This window comes from Scleropages formosus, chromosome 8 (assembly GCF_900964775.1).
Source record: "Scleropages formosus chromosome 8, fSclFor1.1, whole genome shotgun sequence".
Classification (NCBI taxonomy): Eukaryota; Metazoa; Chordata; class Actinopteri; order Osteoglossiformes; family Osteoglossidae; genus Scleropages; species Scleropages formosus.
This window is the reverse complement of record NC_041813.1, coordinates 10,885,861-10,900,224: the sequence shown is the minus strand read 5'-3', so window position 1 is coordinate 10,900,224 and position 14,364 is coordinate 10,885,861. Positions and strand designations below refer to the sequence as shown.

Here is a 14,364-nt window from a genome sequence, read left to right as displayed (position 1 = left end):
TTGTGTCTCTCTGAACAACAACATATCCTGTTTTCTTTTGTTTAGTTGAGATGCTCTTGTAGACATTGCTTTTGTTTCCAGATTTCTTTGAACTAATGCTGGCAGTCAAGAGGCCATGAAATATGACCTGTCTGTGAGAAATGAGATTTAACATACATCTCAACAATTTGTAAACAAGCGATGCTCTTTAATTAGAGTTATAAAATGAGTTTGAAGATCATGTCAATGGAATTCATCCCCCTTGGCACTGCATTTGATGCATCACTTAGTCCTGCACCCTCCAACTGCAAGTTGTGTTTTCTCCACAGGTTGGCAGTATGTTCATTGCTGATGCAGAAGAGAAGATCACAGTGCAGTAAGTAAAAGAGCAAGAGAATACTGTGTTTTGAAGAACTGCCCTAGTTTCTGTTGTCTTCCACAAGTGTGACATAGAGGACACTGCTAGGCTTTGTTACGTTGCTTTGTCAACTGCTCTCATGCGTTGACCTGCCCTTGCATGGTGCTCCCTGTAGTGTGATATACTGTAAGGTGAGTAATTTATTCTTTTTTGGATGAAAGGTGTTAGCCATTAGTAACCTGAGCCTCTCTCTCCTTCCTACAGCACAAATGAGGCCATTCTCCTTGCTCTGTATGAGGCCGTGCATCTGAACCGAAACTTCATCACTGTTCTTGCCCAGGTGAGGGTCAACAACAACACTCATTTGTGTGCAAGGGCTCACTTTACTTCTCCACTGAGAGTTTTTTGAACATAAAAGTTTAGTTATACTTTGTTGTTTTACATTGTGCTATTACTGTTTGGTAGATTTGGCAGTTTTGAGAAAGCTGTGTAAAAATGCTACAACTTTTCAGAGTGAGACTTTTTGTACTTTGTGTTAAAGCTGCTGTTGAGCCACTTTTTTTCCTGAAACAAAATTCACCAAATACTTTGACTGTAAGCAGACTGCATTTTATTGAGTATAGTTTCCATTGAAGTTTTCAGTGAAACCTTTTCCAGTCATATTTCATCTGCTTTGAAAAGATGTAACTGTTTCACCCTCAGAGTCATCCTGAGATTGACATTGTGAGCACCCCTTCTGTTGCTGCACCCACCATGCCCATTGCACCACTGGGTACCACTCCACCCTCCCTGGACAGTGAGTATCTTGAAGAGATACACATGAAGAGTCTGCCCTCTTTTTAAATACCTTGTCTTACAGAGTTCTGTATTTTTGCTTCATTTTTATTTTATGAACTATGAGCTGTGTTAAACTGAACTGTGTGGTGTGAGGAGTAAAAGAAATACACAAATTGTTAGGTTAGTCTTTTCTGAAATGACTGCGTCTTAAGTGAATACCGTGTTTCACCCAGGAAGGGTAATTAAAAGAGAATGTTCTGCTTCTCTTACCTTCTGCTGACATTGCAGCTTAAAGTGGCCCCATTCTTGGGTGGGAAGAACTGGCTGGCTTATTACATGACAAATTTATAATTGGTGGCTTCTTTATTGAGGTGGGCGTTGGTGAAGCATTCATTCTGATGGAACTTGAAAGTATAAAGAGTTATTTGTTAACTGCTAGGAAAAGCCCACATGAACAGCTCTTTTCAGCAGGTTGAAGCTGGAATGTCCCCCTTACTCAGCGTGAAATATTCAGGTGCTATTAAATAAAGATTTAGTGTTTGTGTTGTTTGAAATTCTGCCAGGGTGCATTATTCTCTCCTGCACTTAAATGGCTGTTCCACTTTCATTATCATACTTTTCTTCATCAAGTCAGTGGTTCATGGATTTCATAAGAATTTTGCACTAGTTGACTTAGGTGGACCCTCATCTGATGCCCTGTGTTACCTGTGCTGTGAGGCTCAAGTGGTAATATCCTGATCTGCTGCAGTGCTGGCCTCACCAGAGCTTCCACTGGACCCCAACCTGCAGACCAGCAACCTGCTCATCACCTTCTTAAAGTACTCCTCTATTGTCATGCAGGACACCAAAGGTAAGCGTTGCTGTCCATTGCTCTGCACTGTTGCCACAGCTGAAACAGAAACACATGGATTTACAGGGGTGCTTGGTAGCATAGGATGTAGGCTTATAACCCAGAGGTTGTAAGTCCACCAATGGACTCTCTGGTTGTTCCTCAGAGAAAAGTACTTAAAGTAGCTGTTCATTAAAATATCCAACCGCATGGATGTTGCTTTTACGTCAAGAATAAAAGTATAGCTAAACAAAAAAACAGTAAGAATTAAAAATACATTTACTTGACGCTTTTCTCCAAAGCGACTTACAGTATTAAGATTACAATTATTACAGTGACAAGCTTACAATTATTTACCCATTTATACAGTTGGGTAATTTTACTGGAGCAATTTTATGGTAAGAACCTTGCTCAAGGGACATTATCCTTTCTTTTGCCTCAGCCTTTTGCTCTTCACTGTTTCTTGCAGATGAACACAGACTCAGCAGTGCCAAGCTTTGCCTTATCATTCTTACCTGTATTGCTGAGGTATGTACTCCCTCAATATCCAAATTGCTTCATTGTCCCATAGACAGAGGATGCTAGGATGAGCAGTGTGTGCAAATGTCCTGCTTAAAGACCAAGTTTTGTAATAAGTAGGAGTCCTGCTGTTATGCCCTGGACAGAAGTAATGAACCAGAATAGCTTCAGTGAATACGTTAGTTGTAAAACTGAGCTGAAATGCATTAAATAAGGTTGTCACAATAGAAAATAAATAAGGCGTTACTGCATGCCTCTTTCTGCTCTGAGTGGAATGAGAAGTGAGAGAAGATGAGAATCTGCAATGAGGCTGATAAGGGTGGCTGTGGGAATGAGGGAGGTGTGTGATTTGGCTGTGTTAAAGAATAAGGTGCCCAAGGGATGTGACTCCCAGGGAATCATGAAGATGGTAGCATTTATGATACTGCAGCTCATGCAGTAGAGACCACTGGGGTTTTGTAGAGGAACTGGCCTAGTCAGTAGGTCTCTAGCAGGAAACTCAGTAATCATATCCATGAAAGCAGCACTCTTGTAAAGCCTTGTGTCAGTGGTGAGCAGATGTCCAGTCTCGCGGCTAAACTTTCATACTCTCATTGGTCTGATTGGCTGCTCTGTGTCTTTTGCAGGACCAATATGCTAACTCCTTTCTGCATGATGACAACATGAGCTTTAGGGTAAACCTGCACCGAATGGTAAGTGGCTTAAAATGTATGTATATATTCATGGACATTGTCTTTGAGTAATTTTATGGAGACCTTTTTGATAACGCTATCAAGAATTGGAAACACTGGTGCATGAAACAAGGTGACTTCAAAGTTACCTTTAAAGTAATAAAATAAGAATAGCCTCTCTCCTTTATGTTTCATCATTTTTACCAGTTTGTAGTGGTGGGATTAGGAATTATTAATTTCATCTCATGTATGTTTAGGGGAATCCTGTGGTTTTGAGCTGCAGAGCTGTACCAGGGATAAATGCAGTCAACTGATTTATGATTTCATTGATGGTGCACCTTGTCACTCTCTCCTGAAGTGAAAAGTCTGTGGGTAGCCTGTTCCCAGTCTAGCCAATAATCTATCCTTGCTTAGTTCTGGTCATTCTCATTATGCTGACAGGCAATGACAAGGTGATTTTGGTAAGAGAAAGGTGGCAACTGCAGAAAAATGTTAGAAAGGTTGTCTTTTTGTTACTGAGGAAGAAATTAATATTATGAGCTTGAACTGGTTTTTTCTATACAAAAACTACCTGAGGAGCATAATTGTTTCCTCTGTTTGTGCACCTTTCTTTTCTGCTTGCCTTCATACCTATATCACTGTGTCAGTTTCTTTTTTTGCATGTTTACCTTGGTATGTTCTGTGAATTTGTGTGTATACCCTCTTTGCAGATGTTCAGAAGTCTTTACAGCCAGCTTCTGTATGTTGACCTGTGTGTATGTGTATGTTCCAGCCAATGCGCCATAGGAAAAAGCTGGCTGATAAGAGCCTCCCCTCAAGACCACTGGTGTGTGCAGTCCTTGGTAAGTAATGTCAGAACAGCTTCTGATCACAAAACCGACAACACAGCCATTGTTTGCTGAGAGGCAGCACCATTAGCAAAGATAAACTCTGCTCACAGGCAACGATATATTTCTCTTAGCATTGCCATTTCCCACCATTAGTGTGTCATCTTTGAGTGCATTTTAGTAGTACTGAAACCTGCCCAAGGCAGTCCATTGTCAGTCTGTTCTGGTGATATTTAGAGAGTTTCTACTGAATGGAAGCAAGTGACAGGAGAGCTGTGTGGAGGTATAGTGTCTGAAGAAGCCTTTTATGACTCTTTGTTGAGTTGTGAGAGGGGTAGTGTGCATGGAGCAGTCTTTTGTATCCATGTGACAAAACAACAGCATCTCTCTTCCTGTCCTCTTTTCAGACCTGATGGTGGAGTTCATTGTGTCTCACATGATGAAGGACTTTCCCATGGATCTTTACGTGTAAGAATGGCCACTCACATGGCAATGCTGTCTTGGTGTCTATGTGTTGCTGCACTGCACCCCTCGTGTCCCTTTTGTCAAGGTTGGTCATTGAAGTGTCTGCAATAAGAATTCTTCCAATAATGTGGGACAGGGTTGTGAGCAGGGCTTGACATTAACACCTGCCCACCTGCCAAATGCAGGTAGAAAACAGCGATGGCGGGTAACTCTATCACTCCTACTAGCGACTTTGGTGGGTGACGTTTTGGTGGTGTGAAAAAAAGATGTAGTTTACAGAACTCTCCTTAGACAATCAAATCAAGTCAATGTCATCCTAAATAATACTACAACTCCCAAGAGCACTTGCTGCACAGTGTGCACCCATACTATTGGGCAATTCGGAGCCAGACTCCAGCAAGAGAAGGAGGGAAGAAAAGTTGAAAATGTGGCGGCATGTTAAGGGCGTGAAGATAGCATTGCTGTGAAAGCACTTGTCATCACAGTTTCAAAAGATGACGCTGCTTTTCCAAAACGTCCATGCAAACAAGAAGCATGGTAGACCCTTCACTGATTACTACTTACTCGCACATCAACAAGTAATCAAAAGTAATACACTGTACTTGATTGCCAGTAACTACATTCATTTTACACATTTTAAGATAAGCAAGGTAACTTAGCTTACATGTAATACTATCGTCAGCTAGGCAATCTAAGAATGTGGGTAGATGAAAAAAGAGGTCTGAACAGCCTAAATTAACATTAAGGCTAGACTAGCAAAAAAAAATGTAATGTTTAAAAAAGTTACCTATTTTATTAAGCAAGATGAAATTATTTTTGTCGACTGTGTGGATGCACAAAAAGGCTGAACTTATTTTTGTTCAAATAATCAAAAAACGCAGATACGGTCTATTACCTTTTATTTATATATGTGTGTGTGTGTGTGGGCGGCTGCATTTTGGCTTGTGAAAATGCTAAGTGGTTAGTGGCTTCGGAAAATCACTAGCTACACTGGTCAGTAAGCCAAAAAGTTAATGTCAAGGCCTCGTTGTGAGATCCATTCTAATTTGTCACACAGCTTGATCCTGTGGGGATTTTTCTATTATACATGGTTGTGTGTATTTGTATGTGTGTGTCTCCTTTCGTATCCAGCCTAACCAACAATATTTTCCATTATTTTATCTCACCCCTTTTCTTTGTTAGCACCACCAAGTGCAAGTGTGCTGCCTTTCAGTCTCAGTGGTCCAATTTGAGGACCAAAAAAAAAATCAATGTTAACAGTCACAGTGGAGAGGCTTGTTAATAAATAGCCACACATAAAGTCCTAATTACACAAACACAAATATTACTGTAAAACAGAAAGTGTAAGGGACAGCTAACATTTATGAGGTAATTACGAAGTGACTTATTAGGAAGTTGAAATTGTGATAGCTCTAGCTCCTGAACACTCCTCTCACCTTTACACTAAGGTGTGCTGAGTCAGCATTGTTTTTGGGTTTGCAGGCATACAGTAGTTCTCCAGTGCTTTTTTCTCATTTAACACCATGATATTATTATATACTGCGTAAATGATGGTCTGATTGTAGCTGTAATTATCTGCCTCAACTGAAACAGGATTCTGCTGATGTTGAGTTTTCTGTTTGTTTGAACATTCAGCTGGTGGCAATTGCAAAATATCTGATGTTCTTTCTATGCTGGCTTCTGTGTCCACAGGCGATGTGTACAGGTGATCCACAAGCTCATTTGCTACCAAAAGAAGTGTCGTATCAGACTGCATTACACCTGGAGGGAGCTCTGGACAGGTACTCAACAACTAAGCTCCTACAGTGCCAATATTGATATGGATCTTTTTAAATACACTTTGGGAGATTTGTCTTATCTCGCATCACTCCTCCTTACATTGGTTTAAGTTTAACATTCACAATATGCAGCATATTATGCCAACCATTTAGTGCCTGCTAGGAGCTTTTGATTGTGTCTGCCTTCTGTCCAAAGAATTTATTAGCAAGCAATTCAGTGTGAGCGAGTGGTGGGAACAGACCCAGTTCTGACTGAATGTTTTAAGGTGCTTTGTGATGTGGTCATTGTGGGAACCTTTATGCACAAAACTGACACCCAGGCCATGGCTGATGGTATGTTAGACTCAGTTTGGTTGAATGGCAACAGCAAGGACAACTAATTTTTACTGTACAGGTTTATGCTTTGTTTTATGGGTGTTGGGGGTTAACTTTCAAGTGCTCCAGAATGCCCCCCTCCGCTCAACACCCTGCTTGCTAGTATTCTTGTATTAGGCTGTATCTAGGAAATTGAAAAGGATTTAAAGAAACCAGGAAGTAACATTAGTTTTGCTGTAATTTCTACCTCTCAGGTCTCTCCAGAGAAATGCCACTCTGAAAAGGGAAGGTTCCCTCCGCAGCAGGATCTGAATGCGTTGTGTGTTTATATGTCCAGTTGTACAGGACGTTTACAGAGCTCCACAGCTCAGTTTTGAATAGTCTTTTGGTACGAACAAGATCAGTGAGACAGAGCTTGTCATGTGACCATCAAGGTGGCCTCTTTCTAGTATGCCAAGAGTATTGTTATTGAATTTAGAATGAATTTTGATATTAGCTAGGCTATGCATATTACACTGTTACTGTAATTGTTGTGGCACCATTAACGGTTGGTCTTGACCTTGTTCCCATTGTAATTTTTGGCATTGCACTGATAAAGAACCATTTTACATTTGTTAAAAAAAAGTCTGCCTTTTTTCTATTGAAGCATAATTGGTTGCACTGAAACATGAAGGGTACTGTTTTTGGGCTGAGTCCATGCTGAGTAAATATTTTATGGCAGGCTACTGAATCATTTAGTATCTCTCTAATGGAGGAATATACTTTGGGGTCTTTTGACATAGCTACAATATACTTATTTTTTAAATGGCACTTGTCTTAGCAGGTCCAGTGGCATTTCCTCTTTTGGCAATAAAATTTGGTGAGGCACATGGGAATCCCAGCTGCCAAGCCATTTCATTTTGCATTACTAAGCTGGGTTCGTTGCATCATGTTCTTTCCTCTGTCTCTCCTTGGCCTACCCCGATGCTTCAGATTAAATACCCCGCTGATAATCCCTTCAAACTATGGTCTCTTCACCAAATGTAAAAGCGTAACAATTGCTGCTCTGTTCAAGCTAAACAATGGCTAATTCTGTAGATTAGAGAAATTTCTACTTCTGTGTCCAGTTTTTTTTTTTTTAAAAAGCATTTTCACAGTAATTTTCCTGGCCCAATATACAAAATATGACTTCGCAGTTTTGGCACAATAATGATGTTCCCTGACTGCTGAAGCATATACACTAACATTGTTTCATGAACTTTGCTAGAAGCTTCCAGCAAAGGCAAGTTTAGTGAATTTCTATTTAACGTACGGAAGCCATTAAAAATGTGAATACACATCGTCAAGCTGGACCGAATTGGACAGAAGAATTAAAGCAAAGCAACGTACAAGTGTCTTATATCTCTTGGAATTGCTACTGAAGATTTGGGAAAACATTTTGGCTGATTTTCTGCTGAAATCAAATGTCTTGTGAAATAACATGGCTTCCGGCAAGTGTACTAAAACTTTTGAATTGTACTGTTAAATTTTTTTCTGTTTGGAACTGACAGTTACAGTTGTGCATTAAAGCTTTTTTTTTTTTTTTTTTATAGACAATCTGGTCATATGTATTATGGATCTCTGCTCTTTAACTTAACTGTATTCTTTTGTCATGGAGAGAGGTCATGTGTGCTCCTCAGCTAAACTGTGTGAATGTATTTATGCTGATAATATGTTTCTCTTTCACCTTTCCCCGGCAGCTCTTATTAACCTCCTGAAATTCCTGCTTTCACATGAAACCACTCTTCTGGCCAAATATAACATCTTCAATCTGGCACTCCTGGTAAGAAGAAACTGGGATTTTGTTCCCTGTTTAGTGGCCGAATAATGAATGAACAAGGTTTACCATATCTCTACACACCGATGCATGATTTATATACATCTTTTAGGCATAAAAATACAGTGTAACATAAATATGTCAATTAAGGAAGTATGTATATGGATTTTTTAAGAATTATCTTCTAATTTCAGTTTTCACTTAATGCTTGAGTATACAATAATTTATTTAATGAGTTCTTTACAAATGTTTATTCTGGAAATTTTAAGGTATGAAGTGAGACATTGCAGATTCTGTATATCAACAACACACTGAATTTGTGTGTACACATAAATATGTATGAGATTTCAAGTGAGCTGTAGTCTGAATTATTCACTGCTGTGAATAATTCAGTTTTGCTCTATTCGTAAACATTTGGTTTTGCTGTAATGTCTGGAAATTATAGTTTTATCTTCAGGACTCTTCTAAATTCTAAACCTTTTCAAAAGAGCATGTTCTGTATCAGTACAGTTGTCTGTTGCACATAGAAACACAGAAAAGATTTTTCACAGTTTATTGCATGTGTTTTGCACCTTTGTCAATCCGAAGCAAGTCCAAGAATGACCCGATTTTTAAACTGGGTATTGGTAGTGATTAGTTTGGCACTCTGAATTACTCAGCTTCTGGAGAAAATGTCTTAAAACAGCTGGTACTGTAGGGGAACAGCTGGTAGTGCAGTGGTTAGAGCTACTGCCTTTGGATCCAAAGGTCGCATGTTTGATACCCCTCGCCTTCAGCTGTAGTAGCCTTGAGCAAGGTGCTTATCCTGAATTGATCCAGTAAAATTACCCAGCTGTATAAATGATGGGTGAATAATTGTAAGCTTCTCATAATGGTAACCTTAACATTGTAAGTCACTCTGGAGAAAAGCATCAGCTAAATGAATAAATGTGAGACATGGCATCAGACTTTTGTCTTTGAGTGTCTGTGTGGAGTCTGGGTTTTCTCCAGTTGTCGCTTTTCTGAACTGGGTTTTGGAACTTCACATGGAACATACATATATATATTATATATACAGTATATATATAACAATGATATATATATAATATAGGGTGTGCAGTGGCGTGGCAGGCTTGGCCAGAGCGGGTATGGGGTATGTTTCCCCTCCCCTTCCAGCCTTGTGCTCTGTGTTGCCAGGTTAGGCTCCGGTTAGCTGCAACCCCGCTTGGGACAAGCAGTTTCAGATTGTGCGTGCGTGTGTGCGTGCGTTCATGGATGTACATGATTTACCTACCAGTTGGGATTGTTGGATGAATAAATATTGTGATTGTAATCCACTGTCTGTTTCCCACATTCTGTGTTCTGTTTCTCACGTTCTCATGTTCCTAACCCAACTTTGCAGGTAGTGAACCTCTTCAACATGTTCATCACCTATGGAGACACTTTCCTACCTACCCCCAGTAGCTACGACGAGCTGTACTATGAGATTGTGAGGATGCACCAAGTGTTTGACAACCTCTACTGCATGGGTGAGTGGGCAAGTGAGAGTGGAACCTTATGTCTGAGGTTGTAGGCTTGTGTAGGTGGGACCTCAGGCCAATGAGAGTGAGGAGGTGAGGATGAGGGTACTTGGTATCTAGGACCCCAGATTTATGGGAATAGGATAAATGGGATTAAGACCTGGCCTGTACAGAAAAGTAGAATAAGGCATGAAGCAGTTTACAGGATAAGGTCAGACCTGAGTAGAGATATGTGCAGAACAGCTTTGGTCTAGAAGCTCTCTAGTCGTTCAAGATGCTAGTAAACGCTACAGTTTGTTCGTTGATTATATAAAGAATGTTCCATTTGAGGTAAGGAATGAATGCAGAAGAACGATTTAAATTTCTAACAACCAGCTGGAGAACTACAGAATAAAAGTGTTCAGACCTGTGCAGGATCGAAATGCAGGATGTCCGCTGCATTTTTATCTGGCGTAATTCAGGAGGAGATGCTTTGATGCAGAGCTGATGTGGAGGACTGATTAAATTTGAGCGTATGCTCTGATTCCTACTGCTGCCTGTGATCATCATCATTTAATTGAAACTGGAGTCATTCCACTGGGAGGATCATTAGATGTGCTGTAATACTCCTTAAATACTACCATTACAAAATTATATGAAGAAATTATTAATGTGGTTTAATTCCCTCTATGTTTGTTAATTTTGGTCTAGCGTCTGTTAATTAGGATGGCAAAAGCAGAATGTCCAGCATAGTGTGGCTCACCCGTTTCCTCCAGGACCTGCGCTTACAGCCAGCCGTCCCAGCCTGCCTAGTGCCCCCAGGCTTTCTCTCTAACACACTGGGAGACATGGTCACCCCATTACTTTTTCCCTAAGTTCCCCCAGTGGTTACACACGTATTTAACATTATTTCCCATAATGCAACTATTTACATTGAACCAGTAACGCAGGTCGTTACATAGCCTCCCCGTCAAAAAGAATAGCAGTGTCCCCCCTGCTGCCTGCCCCACACGTGTCCTGACGTCCAGCGCTGTTCTCAGGCGCATCCGGTTGGGAGTGCAGGTCCCAGACGCTCACTGCAGCCACTTACCAGACATGGCGGCGCCCACGTGGCTTTCGCCGACCGCCTTGCGCTCCCCGTGGCTGACTGGCTCTTCTGGGACCTTCGCGCCGGCTCTCCGCAGCCACTCCCTGTTGCCCCTGCGCCGTCGTCGGAGGCGAGCCCCTCTTTCGCGCCTCCCGTCGTCTCGCCGATTGGTCACCATTCGGCGGAGGACCCGGCAAATCCACCCTGCTTGCCGCTGTCGCCTCCGCCAATTCGCCGCACGCTGAGCCCGCCGCGATGCTCGTAAAACTGGCCACTTTTTGCTGCACAGCCCTCCTTTTTTTGTGGCGTTTGTTCCTCTGCGCCGCTCTTTCACAACGCTTGCCGGGGCTTCAGGCAGGCTTGGCGCTTTCTCCCAAAAAGCGACGGAATCTTGCTCCGTGGGAGAATTAGCGTTGGCAGTTTCACTCACGTCCGACATGGAGCCCTGCCTGTCCACAGACGAAACACACTGCTCCACGTTATCCAGCACAGCATCCGTCCTACTCAGAAAAGCTGCACTCTCTGCAGGGCGACTTTCCTCCGCGTTCGACGGCGGTTCGCTGCCCCTCCCTGCCGCTCCTTCTGTGGGCACAGGGAGACCCCACTCGACCTGCTCGGCCGTCTCCAATTTGTTAATTTTGGTCTAGCGTCTGTTAATTATGATGGCAAAAGCAGAATGTCCAGCATAGTGTGGCTCGCAGCGCCATGGGTTTGGATGGGGCGAAGAAGGATGTGGAGACAACATTCATGACGAACGATTTATTCCAACACCAGCACAAGGGAAATGATGCTCTCAGTTCAAGGACCCCATTTCCTCCAGGACCTGCACTTACAGCCAGCCTGCCTAGCGCCCCCAGGCTTTCTCTCTAACACACTGGGAGACACGGTCACCCCATTATTTTTCCCCTAAGTGCCCCCAGTGGTTACACACGTATTTAACATTATTTCCCATAATGCAACTATTTACATTGAACCAGTAACGCGGGTCTTTACAATAGATCATATGAGGGTCCTGTGTAGCTCGCCTTTCTTTAGTGGCTAGATGTTTAAACACTGGGTATTAAATAGTATAGTTTAAAGCAGAAACTACATTATAGGTTTTATTGGTATATGTGGTGTGCATTGTAGAGTGGCACGGTGGTACAGTAAGTAGTGATGCTGCCTCACAACACCTGGGTGGTGTGAGAGAATGTGGGTTCTATCCCCATTTGATCTGTGTGGCGTTTGGATGATCTTCCTACATCTGTGTGGGTTTCCTCTGAGCACTGTCGTTTCCTCCCACAGTCCAAAGATGTGCAGACATGGATGGTATACATTACAACTGTCACATTTTATTAAAATTTTCAGTCTTTTTCAGGGCAATATGGTGGCGCAGTCAGTAGCACTAATGCCCATGATTCCTGTGCTGTGCTTTTGGGAATGATTTTGAATCCATCTCAATCCATGTGGAGTTTGCATGTTGTTGTTGTCTTTGTCTAGGTTTCCTTTGGATGCTCCAGTTTCTTTTCATACTCCAAAGACTTCAATAGGTGATAAATGTGCAAGTAAATGCATGTTTGTTTGTGATGGATTGGCCTCCCATGTACCAAGGTGTACCATTCCTCATACCCCATGCTTCTAGGAAGATAATGATAATGATGATAATAATGATAATAATAATAAACTTTATTTTATAAAGCATCTTTAAGAACAGCTTCTGAAAGTGCTTTAAAAAAAGATATGCTGTAAGGTCATGTAATAAAATAACAATTAATTTTCTAATAAAAATAGAACAAGACATCCACAGAATACAAAAAACAATGTGAAGGGAAAATACTAGTAAACAAATGAGAGTTAAGAGGCTCTAGACCACCGAATTACTCTGCATAGGAAAAATTAATGACAATGAAAAAACAAATGTTGCCCCTTGTCTAACTTAGGGTCACATTGATCCAGCGGCTACCCAAGATGCACAAGGTGCTAGGCTGGTTAGGGTACACTCTGGACAGGACTCCAGTCCGTTGCAGGGTAGCCACATATACGCACGCACGCACTCTTATACATTCACGCAGTACAGGCAATTTGGAGAAACCACTTGACCTGAAACATATGTCTTTGGACAGTGGGAGGAGTCCTACACAAATGGGAAAACATGCAAACTCCACACTGATTTGAGCTGAAAAGAATATCTGAAGCAGCGAAATGAGCTTTTTTATAAAGCATTAACACTTTTGCTAAAGGTGCTTATTCAATACTGTTCATCATACAAAATACTGTATCTGTAATACTGCAACATACTGTTGCTGGTCTAGATGTACAGTGCTGCTTTAACTAAGGTCTGTATAGTGAGCAAATGTTCATGTGTGTAGAGAATAGTGCTTTTTGTCATAAACAAAGCCTACAATCGAAATGTGTACAACAGCTTCATAATGTGCAATATGCAAGTCTGCCTGCTGGGATGGGAATAGCTAATTCATTTTTCTAGCTAGTAAGCATTTTTGAGCAACAGACAAGCTAACTGTCCATCAATATCCTGTGGTGAGTGCTGACATAGTCTGTCAAAATTGGAGATTTGTCACAGGTGCTCTGTGGCATAGATTTTTCTAATGCTTAATTTGGTGTAAGTAATAAAATTGGATATTCTCATAATTTAAAGATTTGTTTTTTGCATAGCTTCAAGTGTCTCATGTTTTTCTAAGGTGACAGCTCGCATGCACAGCTCGCACGCAGCACGCACAAAACAAGGAAAAACTCAAGTGGTAAACTACAGAAATGAACATGGCACAACAACTTGTAATGCATGCAAAGTATGGGTCTGATCTCTGTGTGTATGAACTGATACGGAGAAATAATTAAGAGGTTAAGAGATGAAATTTGAGTGGATTAAATATATAATTTAATAATTATTTTGTGTTGTGACTTGAAGGGTTTTTTATCTGACTCATTTATGTGGAAATTGCCATAACTGTTTTGTTTAGATTAAAGGGCTCCGTTAATTTATTCTTAAAATCAAAATAACAGTAGAAATGTCAGAACAAATTTGAATGTCAACAACTGACTGTTATGTAACTGAGTTCAGTAGCGCACGTAATAATGGAAGGCTGATTGGAATGGAAACTAAGTGTAATTTTTGAGCATTAGTTGGGCATAGATGTTTATCATTTCTGAAAATTAAATGAGGTCTTTTATAGTTTTATTTGGAAATATGTTGGAAGTTTTACTTGGAAATACATGCGTTGAAAATGTTATGGATAATATGTTAAATTAATCTAAGTAAATTAAATTAAATACAAGCTGAGTTATTCAGAAATGTCAAAAGTTTGGAATTCCAATGTTTTGGGAGTATTTAATATCCCTATTGGTATTATTTTGACTCCATGTGTCTTTGTTATGCAGAAATTTTAAATAAATTCTCATGGGTAGTGTTACAGTGAAGATTTTAATGAAGATGAAAATCTTTGATGAGAAATGCACTAGTGTAGTAATTAGAAGGAACTACAGTGGTTC

At 40.8% G+C, this 14,364-nt stretch overlaps 1 protein-coding gene across 1 annotated transcript in view; it reads left to right on the top strand.

The window, feature by feature from the left end:
* Positions 1-14,364, top strand: part of LOC108918139 (armadillo-like helical domain-containing protein 3) — a 66,315-nt gene that overhangs the window by 11,131 nt on the left and 40,820 nt on the right. The window contains exons 12-22 of the mRNA XM_018725174.1: positions 309-355; positions 602-677; positions 1,040-1,133; positions 1,863-1,964; positions 2,413-2,471; positions 3,089-3,154; positions 3,906-3,975; positions 4,368-4,428; positions 6,118-6,206; positions 8,237-8,319; positions 9,695-9,821. Coding sequence (XP_018580690.1) covers positions 309-355; positions 602-677; positions 1,040-1,133; positions 1,863-1,964; positions 2,413-2,471; positions 3,089-3,154; positions 3,906-3,975; positions 4,368-4,428; positions 6,118-6,206; positions 8,237-8,319; positions 9,695-9,821 — 874 coding nt within the window. The remainder of the gene's footprint in view (positions 1-308; positions 356-601; positions 678-1,039; positions 1,134-1,862; positions 1,965-2,412; positions 2,472-3,088; positions 3,155-3,905; positions 3,976-4,367; positions 4,429-6,117; positions 6,207-8,236; positions 8,320-9,694; positions 9,822-14,364) is intronic.